Genomic DNA, 22,958 nt, shown 5'->3' with positions numbered 1-22,958 from the left:
GGGGGGGTAATAGTGGGAACCTGGGCGGTTAGGGTCAGGGACCTAAGTCCCCGGACCCAGGACAGCCTCCCCTGGCGCGGAGCCAGAGAGAGCGCGGCGGAGAAATCAGGTCTCGGTCCCTGAGCCGCGAGTGCACCTGAACGCCAGCGCGCCTGAGAACGAGTGGGGTCTGTCTCCCGTGAGGGGCTGGGAGCCTGGCCTGACGGCAATCCTGAAACGCGCAGGTCCCACACCCTCCCTTGGGATAGGTGCTCATAGGCGCTAGCCTGGAGCTCTGGCAGCAGGAAAAACCAGACATTCCCAGCCCGGGACAGCGGGAAAATCTCAGTGCACGATCTCTGCTCGGAACCTCTCTGGCGGTCTGGAGCTGCCTAGACAGCCACAGCTGCCCTGGTTTTGGGCACAACGAGGAGCTCCTGCATCCCCAGGGACAGTGACCCAGAACCAACTCTGCCAGCAGCTTTTGCAAAACAGTCTGAGGCTTCTCTCTGAGAGGGAGGTTGGGGTGCTGTTTGCTCTCCTCTAAACCTCCAAAAACCATCAAAAGCTGTCAAGGCGAGAGAAAGCAGATGAAAGAACATAAAAACCCCCAGAGAACAAAAGGCTGAAAAAAAAAAACAGTTTCCTGAAAAAAAAAGAGCTCACCCCCTTGAGGGGAGTGGGAGGACCTAACTCAGGGAACATCATTGTCTGAAAACCCACGTGGCAGGCCCCTCCCCCAGAAAACCAACCAGGAAGGAAGAAAAAAAAAAAAAAGACTACAAGAGAACAATCACCACTACTTCATAAATACAACTTTTATTTTTAACTCTTTACCAATATTCTGGTTCTTTTTTTTTTATACATACAGATAATTTTTTAACCGATTTACCATCACACTGAGATGTCCAGTACATCAAATTCTTTAATAACCTTCTAACCTGAAATTTTTGATACATACACCCGTGTTTTTCTTTTGTTTTTCTATTTTTTTAATTTTAACTTAGTTTAGTCTAGTTTATTCTTTTTTTAATTTTTATTTTCTACTATACATATATAGAGTTAAACTTCAAGGTAACCCCCTTTCCCCAATCAATGCTACCCCTATAGGCAAACCAGTTTCTAATCCCCCTGTAACTTAGGAAAGTTGAGTCCCTTAACAAAAACATCAAGATACCTTCAGGAAGAATCAAAATAACCTTCCTCACCCACACTGAGAATCTATAACCATTCTCCCAATTTTTCCTTCTGTCAGTGTTTCTGTGAATTTGTGTCTGTCCTGACAATATATAAATCTTATACTTGGGGTTCTTTCTGAGGAAGTTTTTCCCTTTTTTTTGCTTATATATACATATTTTTTTCTCTTGTCATATACTTTTATCACTCTTTGTCTGTCTGTTTTTGTTTGTATACTCCACAAATCTTACCTTGTGGCCCATTTGGGCTGAGCCTTCTCTTATATCTTCCCTTTTTTTCCTATCTCTCTCTCTCTTTTTTTTTTCTTCCTTTTTTCTTTCCCCTTTTTTTTTTCTTTCTTCTTCTCTATTTCTTTTTCTTTTCTTTTTTCTCTCATTTGGGTGGGGAATCCTGATTGCACAGAAGCGTTCCAGGGTGCACATTGACTGCACCACAATCGATAAGTCCAGCTGCATCTGTTTAGTCATCTCTTATCAAAATGACTAGGAAGAGGAATACCCAACAGAAGAAAAATACAGAGGATGGGCCTTCTGCAACAGAACTAATGGCTATCGACATAGACAATATGTCAGAAAAGGAATTCAGACTAACAATTATCCAGGCAATAGCTAGGTTGGAGAAAGCCATGGATGACCAAACAGAATTGATTAGGGCAGAACTGAAAGCCACCAGGGATGATGTTCACAATGTTAGGGCAGAACTGAAAGCCACCAGGGATGATGTTCAAAATGCTCTCAATGAGTTCCAGTCCAATCTAAATTCTCTAAAAGCTAGGGTAACTGAGACAGAAGATAGAATTAGTGATCTGGAGGACAAACAGATAGAAAGAAAGGATCAGGAGGAAGCCTGGAACAAACAGCTCAGAAGCCACGAAAACAGAATCAGGGAAATAAACGATGCCATGAAACGTTCCAACGTCAGAATTATTGGAATCCCTGAAGGGGAAGAAAAAGAAAGAAGTCTAGAAGATATAGTGGAAGAAGTTGTCTATGAAAATTTTCCCAATCTCACGAATGGAAACAATGTTCATGTACTAGAGGCAGAAAGATCTCCTCCCAAGATTTCAGATTCTCGAAAGTCCTCACGGCACCTTATAGTTAAAATGGGGAATTATGTTTCACGAGAGACCCTCTTAAAAGCAGCTAGGACAAAGAAGCTTCTTACATACAGAGGAAAGCCCATTAGAATAATGTCAGACCTTTCCACAGAGACCTGGAAAGCCAGGAAGGGCTGGCAAAATATATTCAGAGTACTAAATGAGAAGAACATGCAACCAAGAATACTCTATCCAGCAAGACTGACATTTAAAATGGATGGAGAGATAAAGAGTTTCCAAGACCGGCAAGGCTTAAAAGACTACGCAACCACCAAGCCAACACTGCAGGAAATATTAAGGGGGGTCCTATAAAAGAGAAAAAATCCTAAGAATATCATTGAACAGAAATATAGAAACAATCTATAGACAGAAAGACTTCAAAGGCAACACGATGTCAATAAAAACCTATCTCTCAATAATCACTCTCAATGTGAATGGCCTAAATGCGCCCATAAAACGACACAGGGTTGCAGACTGGATAGAACGACAGGACCCATCCATATGTTGTCTACAAGAGACCCATTTTGAACCTAAGGATACACCCAGACTGAAAGTGAAGGGATGGAGAAGCATCTTTCATGCCAATGGGCCTCAAAAGAAGGCTGGGGTAGCGATTCTCATATCAGATAAATTAGATTTTAAACTAAAGACTGTAGTCAGAGATACAGAAGGACACTACATCATTCTTAAAGGGACTATCCGCCAAGACGATCTAACAATTGTGAATATCTATGCCCCCAATATGGGAGCACCCAATTACGTAAGAAAACTATTAATCAAGATAAAGAGTCATATTGATATGAATACAATAATAGTAGGAGATCTTAATACGCCTCTCTCAGAAATAGACAGATCATCGAAGCAGAAAATTAATAAAGAAATAAGAGCATTGAATGAAACATTGGACCAGATGGACCTCATAGACATATACAGAACATTCCACCCTAAAACAACAGAATACTCATTCTTCTCAAGTGCACATGGAACCTTCTCCAGAATAGACCACATACTGGGTCACAAAGCAGGACTCAACTGATACCAAAAGACTGACATTATTCCCTGCATATTCTCCGATCACAATGCTTTGAAACTGGAGCTCAATCACAAGGAAAAGTTCAGAAGGAACTCAAACACCTGGAAGCTAAAGACCACCTTGCTTAAGAATGCTTGGATCAACCAGGAGATCAAAGATGAACTTAAACAATTCATGGAAACCAATGAGAATGAGGACACCTCGGTCCAAAACCTGTGGGATACAGCAAAGGCGGTTCTAAGGGGGAAATACATAGCCATCCAAGCCTCCCTCAAAAACATTGAAAAATCCAGAATACACCAGCTGTCTCTACACCTTAAAGAACTGGAGAATCAACAACAAATCAAACCAACTCCACATGCAAGAAGGGAAATGATCAAGATTAGAGCAGAGATCAATGAGGTAGAAACGAGAGATACAGTAGAACGTATCAATGAAACTAGAAGCTGGTTTTTTGAAAGAATTAATAAGATCGATAAACCATTGGCCACACTAATCCAAAAGAAAAGAGAGAAAGCCCAAATTAATAAAATTATGAATGAAAAGGGAGAGATCACAACTAACACCAAGGAAATAGAAACAATCATCAGAAATTATTACCAACAGTTATATGCCAATAAGCTAAGCAACCTAGATGAAATGGATGCATTCCTGGAAAACTACAAACTCCCAAAATTGAACCAGGAAGAAATTGACAACCTGAATAGACCGATATCTAGTAATGAGATTGAAGCAGTGATCAAAAACCTCCCAAAAAACAAGAGCCCAGGACCTGACGGATTCCCTGGGGAATTCTACCAAACTTTCAAAGAAGAAATAACACCAATTCTCCTGAAGCTGTTCCAAAAAATTGAAGCAGAAGGAAAACTTCCAGACTCTTTTTATGAAGCCAGCATTACCCTGATCCCCAAACCAGGCAAAGACCCTACCAAAAAGGAGAATTTCAGACCAATATCACTGATGAATATGGATGCAAAGATTCTCAACAAGATCCTAGCAAACAGGATCCAGCAGCACATTAAAAAGATTATCCACCATGACCAGGTGGGATTCATCCCTGGGTTGCAAGGTTGGTTCAACATTCGCAAATCAATCAGTGTGATAGAACACATCAATAAGAGAAGAGAGAAGAACCACATGGTCCTCTCAATTGATGCAGAAAAAGCATTTGACAAAATCCAGCATCCGTTCCTGATGAAAACGCTTCAAAGTATAGGGATAGAGGGAACATTCCTGAACTTCATAAAATCTATCTATGAAAGACCCACAGCAAATATCATCCTCAATGGGAAAAAGCTTGCAGCCTTCCCGTTGAGATCAGGAACACGACAAGGATGCCCACTCTCACCACTCTTGTTCAACATAGTATTAGAAGTCCTAGCAACGGCAATCAGACAACAAAGAGAAATAAAAGGTATCCAAATTGGCAAGGAAGAAGTCAAACTCTCTCTCTTCGCAGATGACATGATTCTTTATATGGAAAACCCCAAAGACTCCACCCCCAAACTACTAGAACTCATACAGCAATTCAGTAACGTGGCAGGATACAAAGTCAATGTACAGAAATCAGTGGCTTTCTTATACACTAACAATGAAAATACAGAAAGGGAAATTAGAGAATCGATTCCATTTACTATAGCACCAAAAACCATAAGATACCTGGGCATAAACCTAACCAAAGAAGTAAAGGACCTGTACTCGAGGAACTACAGAACACTCATGAAAGAAATTGAAGAAGACACAAAAAGATGGAAGACTGTTCCATGCTCTTGGATTGGAAGAATAAACATTGTTAAAATGTCTATACTGCCTAGAGCAATCTATACTTTTAATGCCATTCCGATCAAAATTCCACCAGTATTTTTCAAAGAGCTGGAGCAAATAATCCTAAAATTTGTATGGAGTCAGAAGAGACCCCGAATTGCTAAGGAAATGTTGAAAAACAAAAACAAAACTGGCGGCATCACGTTACCCGATTTCAAGTTTTACTACAAAGCTGTGATCACCAAGACAGCGTGGTACTGGCATAAAAACAGACACATAGACCAGTGGAACAGAGTGGAGAGCCCAGATATGGACCCTCAACTCTATGGTCAAATAATCTTCGACAAAACAGGAAAAAATATTCAATGGAAAAAAGACAGTCTCTTCAATAAATGGTGCTGGGAAAACTGGACAGCGATATGTAGAAGAATGAAACTCGACCATTCTCTTACACCGTTCACAAAGATAAACTCGAAATGGATAAAGACCTCAACGTGAGACAGGAATCTATCAGAATCCTAGAGGAGAACATAGGCAGTAACCTCTTCGATATCAGCCACAGCAACTTCTTTCAAGATAAGTCTCCAAAGGCCAAGGAAACAAAAGCAAAAATGAACTTTTGGGACTTCATCAAGATCAAAAGCTTCTGCACAGCAAAGGAAACAGTCAACAAAACAAAGAGGCAACCCACGGAATGGGAGAAGATATTTGTAAATGACAGTACAGACAAAAGGTTGATATCCAGGATCTACAAAGAACTTCTCAAACTCAACACACACAAAACAGATAATCATATCAAAAAATGGGCAGAAGATATGAACAGACACTTCTCCAACGAAGACATACAAATGGCTATCAGACACATGAAAAAATGTTCATCATCACTAGCCATCAGGGAGATTCAAATTAAAACAACATTGAGACACCACCTAACACCAGTTAGAATGGCCAAAATTAGCAAGACAGGAAACAACGTGTGCTGGAGAGGATGTGGAGAAAGGGGAACCCTCTTACACTGTTGGTGGGAATGCAAGTTAGTGCAGCCACTTTGGAGAACAGTGTGGAGATTCCTGAAGAAATTAAAAATAGAGCTTCCCTATGACCCTGCAATTGCACTGCTGGGTATTTACCCCAAAGATACAGATGTAGTGAAAAGAAGGGCCATTTGTACCCCAATGTTTATTGCAGCAATGGCTACGGTCGCCAAACTGTGGAAAGAACCAAGATGCCCTTCAACGGATGAATGGATAAGGAAGATGTGGTCCATATACACAATGGAGTATTATGCCTCCATCAGAAAGGACGAATACCCAACTTTTGTAGCAACATGGACAGGACTGGAAGAAATTATGCTGAGCGAAATAAGTCAAGCAGAGAGAGTCAAGTATCATATGGTCTCACTTATTTGTGGAGCATAACAAATAACATGGAGGACATGGGGAGATGGAGAGGAGAGGGAGTTGAGGGAAACTGGAAGGGGAGATGAACCATGAGAGACTATGGACTCTGAAAAACAACCAGAGGGTTATGAAGGGGCGGTGGGAGGGGGTGGGGTGGGGTGGGAGGTTGAGGAACCAGGTGGTGGGTAATAGGGAGGGCACGTACTGCATGGAGCACTGGGTGTGATGCCAAAACAATGAACACTGTTATGCTGTAAATAAGCAAATAAAAATAAATAAATTAATTTAAAAAAAAAATTTTTCAGGATACAAAATCAGTGCTCAGAAATCTGTTGCATTTCTGAGCACCAATAATGAAGCAGCAGGAAATGAAATTTAGAAAACAATCTCATTTACAGTTGCACAAAAAATAATAAGATACCTAGGAATAAACCTAACCAACGAGGTGAAGAACTTTTGCTCTGAAAACTGTAAATTACTGATGAAAGAAATTGAAGACAACACAAAGAAATAGAAAAAAGTTCCATGCTCATGATTGGAAGAACAAATACTGTTAAAATGTTTGTACTACCCAAAGCAATATACACATTTAATGCAATCCCTATCAAAATACCAAAAGCATTTGTTTCACAGAACTAGAACAAACAATCCTATAATTTGTATAGAAGTACAAAAGACCAGGGGTGCCTGGGTGTCTCAGTTTGTTAAGTGGCTGCCTTTGGCTCAGGTCATGATCCGAGGGTCCTGGGATCAAGCCCTGCATTGGGTTTCCTGCTCAGCGGACAGCCTGCTTTTCCCTCTCCCTCTGCCTGCTGATCTGCCTACTTGTGTTCTCGCTCCATCTAATAAATAAATAACATCTTATTTAAAAAAAAAAAGAAGAACTACAGAAAACCCCAAATAGCTAAAGCAATCTTGAAAAAGAGAAGCTGGAGGCATCATAATTCTGGCGTTCGTGTAGTATCACAAAGTTGTTCCCAACAGTATGGTACTGGCACAAAAACAGATACATAGATCAATGGAACAGAACAGAGAGCCTAGAAATAATCCCACAACTATATGGTCAATTAATCTTTGACAAAGCAGGGAACAGTACCCAATGGGAAAAAGGCGGTCTCTACACCCAGTGGTGTTGAGAAAACTGAACAGCAATGTGTGAAAGAAAGAAACTGGACGACTGTCTTACACCACACACAAAAATAAACCCAAAATGGATTAAACACCTAAATGTGAGAGCTGAAGCCATAAAAATCCTGGAAGAAAACACAGGGAGTAACTTCTTTAATATTGGCCGAAGCAACTTTTTTCTAGATATCTCTCCTGAGGCAAGGGAAACAAAAGCACAAATAAACTACTGGGGCTACATCAAAATAAAAGGCTTCTTCACAGTGAAGAAAACAGTCACCAAATCTGACACACAACCTACCAAATGGGAGAAGATATTTGCAAATGGCATGTCTAATAAAGGGTTAGTGTCCAGCGTATATAAAGAACTTACACAACCCAACACCCCAAACCCAAATAATCCAATGAAAACACAGGCAGAAGACACGAACAGACCTTCCTCCAAAAAGACATCCGAACGGCGAAAAGACACACGAAAAGATGCCCAACATCACCCGTCATCGGGGAAATATAAATCAAAACTACAATGGGATACCGCCTCGCGTGACTAAGTGACTGACTTAGCCAGTCAGAATGGCTAGAATCCACCAGCGACACAAGAATCAGCAGGTGTTGGGAGGCTGTGGAGCAGAAGGAACATTGTGCGCTGTTGGTGGAGCAGCCACTGCGGAGAGAGTCTGGAGGTTCCTGGAGAAGTTAAAAACAGGACTGCCTGGCGACCCAGCAAGTGCACTAGTAGGTATGTACTAAGGACTGCAAGAGATCATTCAAAGCGATACACGCACCCTGTGTTTGTGGTAGCGTGACTTACAGCGGCCAAGCAACGGGCCAGCCCGGTGGCCGCCGACTGATGAACGGCTAAAGAAGAGGTGGTGTGCACACACACAACGGGACGTTCCTCAGCCACAAAAAGAAGGAAATCTTGCCATGCGCAACGACGTAACTGGAGTTAGAGTCTAACGCTGAGTGAACTCGGTCAGAGAAAGACAAATACCATACGATTTCCCTCACCTGTGAAATGTAAGAAACAAAATAAAGAGCAATGGGGGAAAAGAGAGAGAGAGACAGACAAACCAAGAAACAAACCCCGAACCCTAGAGAACCACAGGATGGTCACCAGAAGGGGGGGGGTGGGCGAGCAGGTGACAGGGATTAGGAGCGCACCTGTGGCGAGCCCTGGGTGACGGATGGAAGTGTTGAGTCACTGTGTTGTCCACCCGACACTGTACTACAGCGTATGGTAACCCACTGGAATTAAAATGAAAACTTAAAAAAAAATTGTTGTTGACATTAATCCCACCGAACAGCTCATCTGTCTGTCTTCCCAAGAGCAAACACCAGATAGTGGAGTTAGCATTTGCGTTCATCCGGTCTGTGTAAATCTAAAATCTAGCAATTGAAAGTGTCCTAACTCGAGATGTATTATTCTCCAGTGAAATTTCTCTCGATTTAGAGTTACGTGCGCAGGAGGGCGTCTGCGTCAGGGACGAGGGGACCCGCAGCTTACGTGAGACAGGAAGCTGGCCGTGGACTGGGACGACGGCACGTTCGAATGGGAGCGGGCGGCCGCGGGCGGCTGCAGGAGGCGCGACTTCACTGAAGTGTTCGAGGTGAACCCAGGGCCCTGAAGTTCCTAGAAAGCGACACAGATGGGAGCAAAGACAGTTGTCGACCGACACCCAGAACCGTGGGATCAGATGCATTTTGCAAACATATCTGTCTCGGGTGCTGAACGTCTGTCTACAGAGTCATCACGCAGAATATCAAGCCAGATGCTTCTGCCCAAGTTACTCTTCGCAGGCGAAGCGGATGCTCAGGAAGGCACCTTCCCGCAGCTTCGTGAAAAGCCCTGGAGACGGGAAGACACCTTGGGGCGCCACTAGGCTGGCTTCTCGGTTTTGCCGAAGACCCCATGCTAGGTCTGGCGAACTGCTCAGCCTGCGCGGGCACCTGTTACTGAGACTCCACTGTAGGGCGCCTGGGTGGCTCAGTGGGTTAAGCCTCTGCCTTCGGCTCAGGTCATGATCCCAGTGTCCTGGGATCGAGCTCTGCATCGGGCTCTCTGCTCAGCGGGGAACCTGCTCTCCGCACCCCCATGCCTGCCTCTCTGCCTACTTGTGATCTGTCAAATAAATAAAAACTTTAAAAAAAAGGACTTTCATGTATGTCTGCAGCTTTAAAATATACTTGGAACACAGACATACATGTACTGTTTTTAAAGAACAAGTTTTTGCCATGCAGATTAAATCATGTTTGCTATTCCCCAAGCAAGCTAAACACACTCGCATGCTGGGGCTTTGCCTTTACTTGACCCCCTTCTGTATGGAAAATTCTTCCTCCAGCATCTTCAAGGCAACTCTGTTGCTCACCCCTCTTATTATAAACATACACAGAGTACGGTGCTTCAGTTTGCTACCAAACTGGTAACAGGAAAAGGACAGGTATAGAACGTAAGGATGTTTATACAGAATTTATAACGGCTAGTATCAGAAAATGTTGAAAGTACACTTGAATGTTTCTAAGGCACATGAAGAAAATATATAAGTACATCAAAGAGTCGCACCATTTTTTGCTTAAACTTTTTATGATAAAAAAAAAAGACCTCACTTTTACGTCCAAAGTGTGTTGAAGTTTTAGGCGCACAGACTCTTGTTCCTGACGCTGTATGATATCTTGACATTCAGCAAACTGCAAAGATGCCTGCGATCAAGCAACCACATGTGGTTTATCCTCCGTTCTCTGCACAATTTGATTAATCTATAAATAACTCAGTTTCTAGCTCTTCAAGGGAACCTCCCCCACTCTTAGCACACTAACTTGCATTTATCTACTTATTTTATTCAATAAACTTAGAACAATTGGAGGCCCTGGCTTTATTCTATCTCCAGCATCTATACAACATTCAGTACATGAAGGGCATTCAAGAGAATGAAGAAACAGGATGAAATGAGCAAACAGCTTTAGCAATGTAAAATATATATACATATATGTGTGTGTGTATATACATATATACACATACACACATACACACACACACACACACACACACACACACACACACAGAAATAACAACTAAAATTCACGAAGTCAATTTTTTAAAATTTGGTTTTAAAACCAAAGTTGCCATAGGTGGATCACAGGTCATTTTACCTAACCATCAAGGCTCTGCTTTCTTAAGAATCAAGGACTAGTCTGGGTATATTTTTAATCTTTCAGAGTTCTTGGATGACAAAAAGACTTATTCCTCTCTGATGAATGGTAACTACAAATACAGTGTCATTAATCCTTCTCATTCTTTTTTTTTTTTTAAACCTTCTGACACTTCTTGGTAATTCCCTCATTCTTTAAGCTGTGTTTTCTGCCTGCATTTTCTGGACCCCAACAACTGTCAGACATTAGCATTACACTATCATTTTATTGGTATCACTAACAGACTGTATTCTACCTAGTGTTCAAGTTGTTCTGTGGCAGTAAGTTAGACTGGAGACATTCTTATTTCTTCAGTCTACTGAGGACATCAGGAGCATCTCCTGTCTTACACTTTGCTGCCCTTGTGACTGTGTTAGCTCCAAAAAGAGAATTTGGCAAACTGTTAGCATTATAACTATGTTTTAAAGCACAGAAGAGCCTTCTCCACGGGAAATGGCTTTCCTTGTGCTAGGTGATTGTGGTATAATAGAGATTTGGTTCGTATCAACACGGGGCTTTTATTCAGAGCAAGTCTACTTAATAGCTATATAGCTGATAATTACACCTCTAGTTAATAACTACCTTATCAAGAGCAACTTCCATATTCGCAACCTTTTCCTTCAAACGCCGTTCCTGGGATCTCAGGACCTCCAGTTCTCCGGCCATCTTGTTTTTCTCTGTTGCAACAGTACTCAGTTCCTGGCTTAATTTATTCTTCTCTTCTTTTAGAAAATGCTTTTCCTGTAATGATAGAGGAAAAAATATCAGAAACAATATGCTGATTTAGGTGCCCTGATGTGATGGGAATATGAAACTTGCATGAAGACCTGAACTGTAGGTCAACTCATACACCATGTAATTGCTTTGGAGCTGGAGCTGGGAACTGTTGGAATTGTTATCACAGACTCTTTTATTTTTATCACTACTGGTATTATTACTTCTTCTTAAATCTTCATAAATCTTATTAAATCTTCGATAAAACCTACAAAACGTGTCATTACTATGTTGCATAAAAAGAGATGGCATGATGGTGAATTGAAACTAAGTAATCATGCATTCAATTTTATTGAAATTTGTTCAAAATGACAAAAGAGATTTAAAGAAGATGCCTTTATTTGAAAGCTTTGGGGGCTTCTATTTTGTTTCAAGGTTGAATATTCATTTCACAGATGCCTACTGCAGACCCCAAAAAGATGGGACACGCAGTTCCTGCCCTCAAGGTCTAGTGATACTAATGTTCTTATTGATCTACTTCTGAGAGTCTTTGGTATTCAACAAAATCTCATTGAAATTCATTCATATTCTTCTATAAAAAACCATCATGGAATAGGGAGACAAAAAGAAATGCACAGTAGTCAAGTAACCTCAACTGACTGAGTCTGTATTTTTTTGTGTGTTTCTTTGAGAAAATGTTTAATGTAAACAAGGTAGATGGTGTTGCCGCTATAATAAACCTTTTGGATGGAAATAAGTGTTTTGTTTTTTTTTTCTGATTAGTTAGACAGAAAAGGCTTTAGAAAGAAAGATAAATTTGCCAAGTTGGGGGCATCTGGGTGGCTCAGTGGGTTAAAGCCTCTGCCTTCGGCTCAGGTCATGATCTCAGGGTCCTGGGATCGAGCCCCGCATCAGGCTCTCTGCTCGGCGGGGAGCCTGCTTCCCCCACCTCCTCTGCCTGCCTCTCTGCCTACTTGTGATCTCTCTGTCAAATAAATAAATAAATCTTTTAAGAAAAAATTGGCAAGTTGCCTCCTTTCTGTTTGAAGGGAATGTCCTTCCTCCAGGTGCGACAGGCACCTGTGATGACGGCAGGCAGTGACCTCTTATGCCCTAAGATTTCCTACGGAGGATGAGAATAAGCATGGCTTTAGGTCCCAAATGAGCAAATAATGGAAGGAGAAAAAGAAAAAAAAAATTTAGGATAAGAGAAAAGGAGGGAAGAAAAAAACAGGAAGAAACCTGAAAAAGGAAATAACTCAGTCCCGTATGCTGAGGGTCTGCACAAACACATGCCTGTGTACATACTCGGGATGGTTCTGCGTCACTCTGAAGAAGGGTGTCACCAGGTCCTTTTGGGTAAGGGGAAAGCAATTACTTGAGCTGCCCCTGTCTTCTACGTATGCTCTTGACTTCCTACCTCTGTTACAGTCAGTCCTGATGTAAATTCCTTCGAAAATGGTGATTTGTTCCAAAGTGACTGATGTATCAGGGAATGTCTGAGCACAGCGCCGATTTCACACTTATTATGCACAGTTTCATTTATGAGAAATACTAAGTCAACGAAAAACGATGCCCAGCTAAACAGAGCTGGGCAGGAATACACAGAAAGCATACATGCGCACTCCTCAAACACCCATCTACCGTTGCCTCAGTTTACCTTGTTAGGAGTCACATCCACGCGCATCCGGTGTTAAGAAAATCCCCCTTTTACCCCCTCATAATACCTCACAAGCCACAACTCTCTGGGGCACACTTCCGCAAGCAACTTTCAGGTCTTTTTCAAGATAAAGGGCCATATTTATTGTAGTGTTTATGTGTTTCTTTGCCATGTGTAAACCCGTGCTTCCATTTTCATTCGGTTTCTCTTTCTGGCACGTCACTGATGAAATCTGTTGGCCGGGCCCTCTGAATCCCACTGTTCTCAGCGTCGCCGGCCTCGAACCACACAGCCCAGCCAAACACAGTGATTTCAAGAACACACACGTCACATTATTTCAGAACACACGGATCACATAAAATCATTCTGTCTCTACCAGGAATGTCCTTTTGCCCATTTTCTGCATTGAAAATACGAGCTCTTTCAAGGTCCTACTCAACCGTTCCTTCGCAGCTTTCCCCTCGTTCTCTTGGTCAGAAAGAACCTTGTGTGTCCTGTGCACTCTGTAACTCTGCCGTGTCTTCTCCTGCCTGGCGCGTACTTGAGGGGGACACACCGGTGTCCTCCACTGCGAGGACACGGACTCACCTTATTTGCATTAGTCATTGCCTCTTCCAAAAACTGTATCTTGCTCTGAAGGGCGTCTATTTGACCTCTTTTAGCCGTGATTTGCTTCTGCATCCCCATCGCCACTTTCATAGCTGGGGGAAAAAGGAAGCAAACCGCCTTCGTTTTTAAGGTTTCTAAATTTTGAGCGCCGGCTCTAAATTGATAGTTAAATACTGGGATACGGGGACACGATTCTCCAAGGCACTTGGACAGTTTCAAGAGAGTGATAGGACAGTTTTCAGCAATCGTTCAGAGATTTTGAGCTGAGATTGATGTTTTGTGAATTCCTTCCTATTGGTATTAATTGACTGTAATAACTTGCCGTATCGCCCATGGGTATAATACTGACCAAATTCATACTCACCCATATAGAAAACATATACATAAACAAAGTCATATAATGAATAATATATATAGTATTTTTACTAAAATAATTTTCCAGAAACTCATATTCAAAATACCATAAAGACATCCCTTACTTGTTCATATGTTATCCTATAAACACGTCACAGTGACTGTGTAAGGCATCCATTATTAAGTGATGTTTTTAAAGAGTCCTGCGAAACCACAAACCATTCGATCTTCATTCCCGTAGTTACTGCATGTGTTTGGAACTCACTGCTGTTTCAACCATCACATTCACAGCGTGAGCATATATCGAATTATTTTGGTAAAACTAGGGACGGGATGAGAACGTTCAAGGCAGGCAGGAGGCGCTGACCAGTTCAGACACGGCAGGCCCCTGAAAAGATCTAGGACGCTCATCCTCACTCAGAACTTCAGAGCCAGAGACCCATGTTGTTTTCCACAGGCAGCTGAGGAAAGAGGTTTGAAAATGCCATGGCTTTGGGTCAGATCCAGATAGAGCTTAGAGGATGAAAAGAGAAACCGTATCATTCTTTAGAAACAAACTCTCAGAGGAGGAACGGTCTGACTTCTTGCTAACAAGACACAGTTCCTCTAGCTAAGCTGTCAAACAGGGCTGATCCGTCAGAACAGGCGGCTTTCCTGAGGGAGCAATAGTCCGACACCATTTGGTCACCGCTCACCTCCTTCTACCGCTCAGAACAACTCTGGTCTCATTAAGATGTCATGGTTGGCCTTCAAACTTCTCTTAAATCTCTTTAGTGTGACTGGGGCTATGGCTGAAATGCCTGGAGGGCACTGAGGAAAGGACTCTTTCTGGTCGTAGTGGGATTGGGGGGTTGGGAATTGGGGGGGCAGGGAACAGACCCCAAATGGGGCTCCTGAGCGACCTCTTCAAAGCCCACCATTTTCTTGGTGTTAACCAGCAAAGGAAAAGCTGAACCTGCAAGGGAGGCACAAAATACAGGACGCTTCGAGAACCTGTGCGCTACCTCTGGACAGGGGCCACGACAATCTTCTCTGAACGGTTCCAGTTTAGTATATGTGCTGCTGAAGCGGGCACAGAAATCAATCTTTTGACATTAAAAAACATTAAGAAATAAAAAATATAGACTTTACTTAGCTTAATATATATTCTTACAGTCAGCTAATACAGCCGTACCGACATTGACGTGAGTGAGGTGAGACAGCAGACAGCCTTCTCTCTCCGAATTAGTACGGGCAGCGGCGGACAAAGGGAACAACGGGGTTGAGTGGTGACGAGGGACCACTCATCCCGGCAGCTCAATTCCCAGGGCTTCATCCCATCTTTACCACAGAGAAAGAATCGGGAACTGACAACCATAGACTTACAGCTTATGTTGATAATGAACATGGGAAAAATACGGGAATGAATGAAAATCACTGGGAACTTGTATTTCTAGCAACAGTTCCTTAAGAGTAATTACTGGCACTTACAGGCGTTGAGATCTGTTAGGAATTACTGAAACAGCCACAGGAAAAGACTCTGATACTTTAGGGATTAAACGAAGCACATGGCCTTTTCCCTAAAAAACCCTGAGCAGAATGTCTGCTATCCAACACCCGGCATGGGTGCCCCTCGCTGTGTCTCTCACAGCGTGCAGCACCCGGAAGAGGTGGCAGGTGACGTGTCCGGGCTGTGCTCTAATAAGTCTAGACCAATGGAGTCAGAAACAGGAGAATAAAATCCAGTAAAGCATACCATGACCATCGGATCCTTCCATCGACTTCAACGTATTTCTCGTTTGTTCCAGTTCAGACTGTGCAGACTTTAACTGCATTTTCAGTTTGTTTGTAGTAGCTTCCATTTCTTCAGTTTTGTTTCGGAAATTCCTTTTTAAGACTTCGTAGTCCTCTGTAGCGTGCGATAATAACCGATGGTTACTTTTGTCTATGCCATTGCATGAGGTGTACCTTACTTGTAATTACTAATCACAGAGTCGTAGGGCTGGAAGAGACTTCGTTTAGCCACACCACCATTTGTTAGAGAAATCAGATGCACGGTCCCGCTTCCTGAGTCGATCCTCCTCCTTTACCCCCTGACTAGTCACCGTTCTCTCCCAGCCCGTGTAACTGGCTCACACCAGCCGCACATTTCTGCTGGGCACACCCACAACAGATCTCGCCACCATGTGGAGGGAGGTGAGTCTGCAAGACACGGTAAGTAACCGGAGGTTGCCTCGTGTTCTGTCTTTTCAGCTCCAGTAATTACTAAAGTACTTGGCACGTACTCATCATTCTACACAAGAACACACCCCCACACACCTACTCGCTTTTTTATATATTTATATATAGTAGATTTACATATAAAGGGGACAGAGAGAGCCAAGGCCTCTTGGCTGTGATCTGTCTACCCAGATCCATGTGGATGTCCCGGCACCACCCACACGAGCGGTCTCAGACTGGCTGGAGCTCACCCTCCGGCCCTCAAGCCTGCTCCTCCGAATGCTTTCCCTCTCTCGGTTGTTGGTGACCCGCGCACTGTTCTCCCAACCCCAGAGACCTAAGGCCTGAAGGCCACACACAGCTCCTCTAATCACAAAGTACCACTGTTCAGTCGTCAAAACACCCTTCATTCTTTCATTTTCACCGCCACGGCCTTGGTTCAAGTTTTCATAGCTCCCTGAGGCCATTACAAGATCCCCTCTAACTGCCCTCTGGCCCTATAGTCTTGCCTTTCTCTATTTACCTGCCAAGACACTGTCCTTTCAAAATGTGCATTTGCTGACAATAATCTCCTACTTAATGTCTCTTGCTGGCTCCGCACTGTCGGGCTCTGCCCGTCTATTCTGCCTCATCTCTCAGCCCTGGTGCTGAGACTCAAGTGCTTCTGAGGTCACATTGTTATTTCAGGCCTTGCGCTTTGGCCCACGATGTTCTCTCTGCCTGGGCTGCCCTCCCACCTCCTGCTTTACATGCCAAATCCCTTTTCTTCACACAAAATTAGCAGAGGAGGTGTGACTCCTACAGCAGACGGATTCTCCGCACTGTCGTCCGTCTGCACCCAGCACCCCGGGCCTCACCCACCGTCCGGTGACCCGTTCCATAGAGCCCTGGCTCCCAGCTAGCCGGGATCCTCACTCTTGTGTTCCCAGGGCCTGTCTCAGTGTCTGGCCTAGTCAATGCTCAGGAATCCTTGACTGTGTGTGTGTGTGTGTGTGTGTGTGTGCGCGCACGCACGCACGTGTGTGGTGGATGATACCTGTAGCACACTAATCGTGAACCAAAAATATTTTATTTTTAAATTTAAGGTCTTGATTGATTTTTCAAGAAAGCTCCACGTCTGTTTACACGTGTTGCTTCATTATGAAACATCTCATCAAGCTATTTGACTCAAAGGACTCAAGGTTTCCACTTCCCTCATCCTTTTCTTGAAAACTCGGTAAAGGAGGGCGCCTGGGTAGCTCCATCCGTGAAGCCTCTGACTCTTGGTTTTAGCTGAGGTCACGAACCTGGGGTTGTGAGACTGAGCCACCTGATGGGCTCTGCGCCTACTGGGGCATCTGCTGCTCTCCCTCTCCTCTGCCCCTCCCCCACTCACACACACTTGCACTCTCTCTAAAATAAATAAATAAATCTTTAAAAAAAACCCAACTCAGTCAAAAATGTCATGGACTCTGAGGCTGACTCAAATTAACAGTTGTGGGGGCTCTGTGAGCAGAAGCAGGATTTCGGGGCAGCATCACTCCCCCTGTCTAGGATGTGGGAAGAGCGGCCATGTTGTGGCCACGTTTCGCAACAGTCCCAGAGTCTGGGCTGGACTTCCCTGGCCGCGCTCCTCCAGTTGCCAGCAGAACGGGAACCGAAGGAACCTACCTGTAAGGCTGTTCAACTCACTCCTACCGGTTTTCACCTCATTTAATAATTGATCTCTCTCCTGTTTGATGTCCTTCACCGCACGGAGCCGCTCGGAGCCCGCATTCACCAGCTTCACCTTTTCCAGCTCCAGGTCACTCACTCGGGCCTCAAGCTCCCGTATCTTTGCATCCTTTTTATCTTTTAAAATCTAAATATAGGGATAAATACAAAGGACAGAGTAAGAAGTAAAAACATTTATGTACAAGTACTTCTGGTGCACATTGTATTGGTGTCCTCTCTGTATTTAATATCTTTTCACTATTTCCTAGAATATTGAATTTCTATTTTATTATAAAACCTCAACAGGAAATGGAAAAGCAAAAGGAACACTTCACCTTTCTTTTAACCCTGGAAGTCCATTTCCAGTATCGTTTGCAATAACTCATTATTTCTATTCCTTTTTTTTTTTTCCATTCCCAAGAGGAATATACTGGGCACCCACTCTGTGCCAGGCACAACTTTACATGTTGGGCCAGAGAAGTGGGGGTGACGCCTGAGGGGAGGCAAGTGAGGCCCCAGGCAAGTGCCTTTCTGAGCTCTGCGTCCCAGAAGCCTCACCAAGCATCCCAGTCTTGAATAGCAAGAAGGAATGTCACTGTCCCCAGGGAGCTCACATTCCAGTGAGAGGAGACAGACAACAAATATTTAATAGGTAATAATGAGCGACCAAAACAAGGAATCAAAGAATGTGGGGGTGCAGGATGAATGCCAGGAGGGCTCTGCACGTGAAGGGGACGTTGGTACGTTGACAAGAGCCCAACTGTTATTCTTATTAGAGCCTGCAACACGGTTGGCCCTCAGCTGGCCCTCGGCTGGTATCTGGGAACTTGGACTTGGGAGGGTTCCCACCACGCCAACTGATAAGAGTGGCTCGCCGTACCTAAACCAGTTCTGCAAACAGAATGATTTATGCGGAGCACCTGCTTTCCTTCTGGAATCCTGGAATACTTGTCAGGCCCTGCGTGTTGGTGTGAGCAGTCCTCTGGATGAAAACCCTGGGGACAGGGTCTCCAATGAGCTGCCCTGGTCGGCAACACGTGACACGCAGTCTCGGACTGTTGCTGGGGGAGGGAAGTGCGTCCTGCGTGACTCTGCAGGAGAGGACTTCAGGAAGCCCGTGCCTCGCTTCCTCCGTGTATCTTTTCCCTTTGCTGACTTTGCTTTTTATTATTTCACGGTAATAAACCATACCCAGGAGCACAACTACATGCTGAGTCCTGGGAGTCGTCCCAACAGACGGCTGAACCTGGGGGTAGTCTTGGGGACCCTGACCCTCCCTGATGAGCAGAAACCTCACAGAGGGAGGTAAGGGAGCAAGCGATGTGACAGGCTCAGGGACAGCTCTAGGCACAGGTCATGTGTTCAGGGAACAGCAAGGCCATCAGAATGGCTGGCAGAAACCAGAATGTGCTATCCCAAACGTGCCTGTCTGGCATAAGGATTATTTTGAGCTAGCAGGCACAGGAAAAGGTCTGAAAACAGAGGGCGCACTTTAAGGGATACTCAGTCTTGTAAAGGAAGTCTCTGTTTATAAGGATGTCTCTTGGCAAAGGAAGGATGGTTAAGTTGTAAGAGAATCTTATTAATGGGGAAAGCATGGCTTCAATCTACAAACCAAACCTCCTTCCTTTATCCAGTTTTCCTAGTCACCTTCCCATGACTTCTCTCCCACATCCTCTTTCAGCTAAAGATGGTATTTAAGCCGGAATTCTAAGCCACCTCTCTGAGTTACTAATTTCCCTGGATTTCTCACTTGTATATATGAGATTGGCTGACTGGTTTTAAGATTATATTTATTTGAGAGAGAGAGAGAACATATGAGCAGGGTGAGGGGCAGAGGGAAGAGAGGAGGGAGAAGCAGACTCCCCACTGAGCAAGGGGCCAGAGAGGACTCAATTCTGGGATTCCGAATCATGACCTGAGCCAAAGGCAGACGCTTAACCAACTGAGACCAACCATGCATCCCCTATGAGATATGTTTATTAATAAACTTCTTTGCTCTTCTCTTGTTGATGTGTCTCGGTTACTAAGAATTTAGAAAGACAGATGGAGAAGGATTTCTCCTGCTCCACATTGGAGTGGATGAGCATGAGGAGGAAGGAGTCAGACACAAAGTCAGAGAGGGAGCCATGGGCAGGACTGGCCTCAGAGACAATGTAAGGATGTGGAAGTTCATCCTGAGTGAGATAAGCCATTGGAGAGTTTTCAACATGGGAGTGATAAAATGTAACATTTTAAAATCTAATTCTGGCTCCTGTGTGAAACATAAACAGTAGTAAGGGTGAAGGTAGGTGTGCCCTTGCAGTGGCTGCATTCTCACCAACAGTGCAGGAGTGTTCCGTTTTTGTTTTTTTTTAAAGTAGGCTCCATGCCCAGCATAGAGCCCAATGTACAGCCTGAACTCACGACCCTGAGATCAAGACCCGAGCAGAAATCTACAGTTGGACGCTTAACTGACTGAGCCACCCAGGTGCCCTGAGTGTTCTTTTTCTCCACAACCTTGTCAACACTGGTGGAGATGGGTGTCTTCTCTATGCTATGCGTCCAAGCCCAAGTCAGTGTTGTACGGAAGAGCTGGACTGCTATCTTGTACACCTGAAACGAATACGACGAACTATGTTAACTGTTCTTTGTTTCACAGATATGGAAGCCAAGATTGGGCAAGCAGTGCAGTCAGTGAGTGGTGAGAGAAGGGATTCAGTGAGACGTCTGTCTGGGGAGGGAGGAGATACTTCAGACTGTGGGATCAGAAATGGCTTCATGTGGAAACAGGATTTTCTGATGTTTTCCTCTTTCATACTGGTAGTCCTGAACCATTTCGGGGCCACCCACCCACTCCTTTCAGAATCAGATAAAGGTATGGATCCTTTCTCACAAAAACAGACAGATGCACGAATACCTTCAAACCATCTCAGAGGGTCCACACACCGTCCTCACAGAGCCCCTCTTCAGAGACTTAAGTCAACTTTCTCATGAGGGTAAAGATATTTTAGAAGCTAAACCGCCAAAACCCTCTACAGACCTTGAACTCCTGGAGCTCCAGTCTCCTGTCGTTGATCTCCTTCTCCAGCTGAGCCTTTTCCACTTGCATGGCGCCCGCCGTCCGCCCGTGCTGGCCAACCAGCTGGGTCATGTTCTCAATCTGCTGGCGCAAAATCTCGATCACCTTGTCCTTCTCTGCCATCTGTAGCCGGAGGGCCTCACACTCGGTCTGCACGTTTCTGAGGTGGTCGCCCTCGGTTTTCAGGTGCTGCAGCTCCTGCAATTTCAAGTCCACCCGGGAGCGCAGCTTCGTGATCTCTGAATTGGTGGCCTCGATGGCTCTCTCCTTCTCCTGCAGGGAAGCGGTCAGGTCCGATACGGTCCTCTCGGAGCTCTCCAGGGTCATCTTCTTGGCGGTCAGCTCTTCTACCACTTTGCGGAGCATCTCTTTGGTGGACTCAAGCTGGGCGGTCAAGGAGGACACTTTCTCTAGACTTTCATTCTTGCCCTGAATCGCTGCCATCTGATTGTGGAAGAGAAAGAAATTTTCGTGGGTTTGGGCAGATAGGTGTTTGACAAGTTAGCTCACAAACATGAAATTGTGAAGCCGGTAACAGCAACGTCGGCTAACTCAAACCGTTCTGCTCTCACAACTCTGTGCAGCCCACGGACCAAGTTAGTTAGACCCAGGTGGAGAGACAGGCACTAAGTAACAGTGCTGCTCTAGAATGGCGTTCTTGCGTGGGAGCTTGGGAAGTTTCCTCGGACGTGTTTTCTGGACCAGTTTCAATGAGGATGGGGGAGGTGTGGCAGGGCTGAGCTGCCGCTCTCCCCACCATTCCCCTCCACCTCGCCCCTTAATTCCACCTCTGAGAGAAGAGTGAGTAATGGCTTTTATCCAACACATGCTCACATTCTCAGGTCCTCGTCCAGAAAAGGGTAAGAATCTAACTCCCAGTGGCTCCTTTCACCATTCTTTGTGCCCAGGTTGGGCCGAAGAGTAGGAAAACGGTTTGCCGGGATTCTAAGCCACAACTGGTCCCTTTGGTTTGTGTTCACATTTTAGGAGGCTTACTCTTTCGTGGAATGCTTTTATTTCTCTGTGGCAATACGGGGCATTGGAACCATGTCCTTTCAGTCCTGACGGCTCAGGGCTGTTAATAAAGCGTCCCACATTTCGCCACTAGTGCACTGAAATGACCGCATCCACCTTGTGTGTATCTCGGTCTCGGTCAGTCTGGGGGAAAACCAACCAAACAAACAAAAAACCCCAAAACAAAACCATCTGTTGGAAACCTTTGATCCTGCTGTTCCTCAGACCCTCCCTATGGCTTGATGCTTTTCTGAAATAAGCAACCATTAGGTTACCAATTTCTAGCAATCGGATGACAATCTCCTTAGTCAACAATGAACAAAAATGAGAGGAAGCTTAACACTTTATTTCATCAGTGGTCAAAAATATAGAAGAAGTAACGGGTTTTCATAACTTGCTCAAAGAATCCTAGCTCTATTTCAGGGCTACTTCCAGGTCCGTTCATGCTTTTTTACAAAAGCTCGACCGGTAACACCTAACGTCCATTCTTCCCTGCGAGGAGACCACTGGGGGAAGTGGCCTGTGTCCCGTCTGACCTGCCGCTCCATCTGGCCCCGGCTCTCGCTCTTCATGGCCGTGAGGAGGGCTTCCAGGCGCTGCACCTCCATGTTCCTGTCGTCCAGCTCCCGCCGCAGGTGGTCGATGGTGATGCTGTTGCCTGTGTCCCGGTCCCACAGGCGCTTATTCTGCTCCTTCTCCAAACTCAGCTCCTTCTCTCTTTTATGCAGGTCAGCCTGCAAGAAGTGAGGTATGTCCCCCGACTTGTATGAAATAGTTAGAGTAAAACTCTTATTTTCCTTATATCATTTTTGGAGGTTTTAGGTGATTTGAAAAGACTGATTTTGGAATTTTATTTTTTAATGGCTTAAGAA

The 22,958-nt window shown here is 44.4% G+C and overlaps 1 protein-coding gene across 1 annotated transcript in view; it reads right to left on the bottom strand.

Moving 5' to 3' along the window:
- CCDC158 (coiled-coil domain containing 158) overlaps nucleotides 1-22,958 on the bottom strand; it is a 107,652-nt gene that overhangs the window by 41,843 nt on the left and 42,851 nt on the right. Inside the window, exons 11-18 of the mRNA XM_045987555.1 lie at nucleotides 22,623-22,820; nucleotides 21,034-21,516; nucleotides 17,970-18,159; nucleotides 15,856-16,008; nucleotides 13,746-13,858; nucleotides 11,366-11,524; nucleotides 10,202-10,294; nucleotides 9,102-9,227 (exon numbers count right to left, since the gene is read on the bottom strand). Coding sequence (XP_045843511.1) covers nucleotides 9,102-9,227; nucleotides 10,202-10,294; nucleotides 11,366-11,524; nucleotides 13,746-13,858; nucleotides 15,856-16,008; nucleotides 17,970-18,159; nucleotides 21,034-21,516; nucleotides 22,623-22,820 — 1,515 coding nt within the window. The remainder of the gene's footprint in view (nucleotides 1-9,101; nucleotides 9,228-10,201; nucleotides 10,295-11,365; nucleotides 11,525-13,745; nucleotides 13,859-15,855; nucleotides 16,009-17,969; nucleotides 18,160-21,033; nucleotides 21,517-22,622; nucleotides 22,821-22,958) is intronic.

Source organism: Meles meles, chromosome 2 (assembly GCF_922984935.1).
Source record: "Meles meles chromosome 2, mMelMel3.1 paternal haplotype, whole genome shotgun sequence".
Taxonomy (NCBI): domain Eukaryota; kingdom Metazoa; phylum Chordata; class Mammalia; order Carnivora; family Mustelidae; genus Meles; species Meles meles.
Note: the sequence above shows the minus strand (reverse complement) of the source record. Positions and strands in the feature narration are given on the sequence as shown.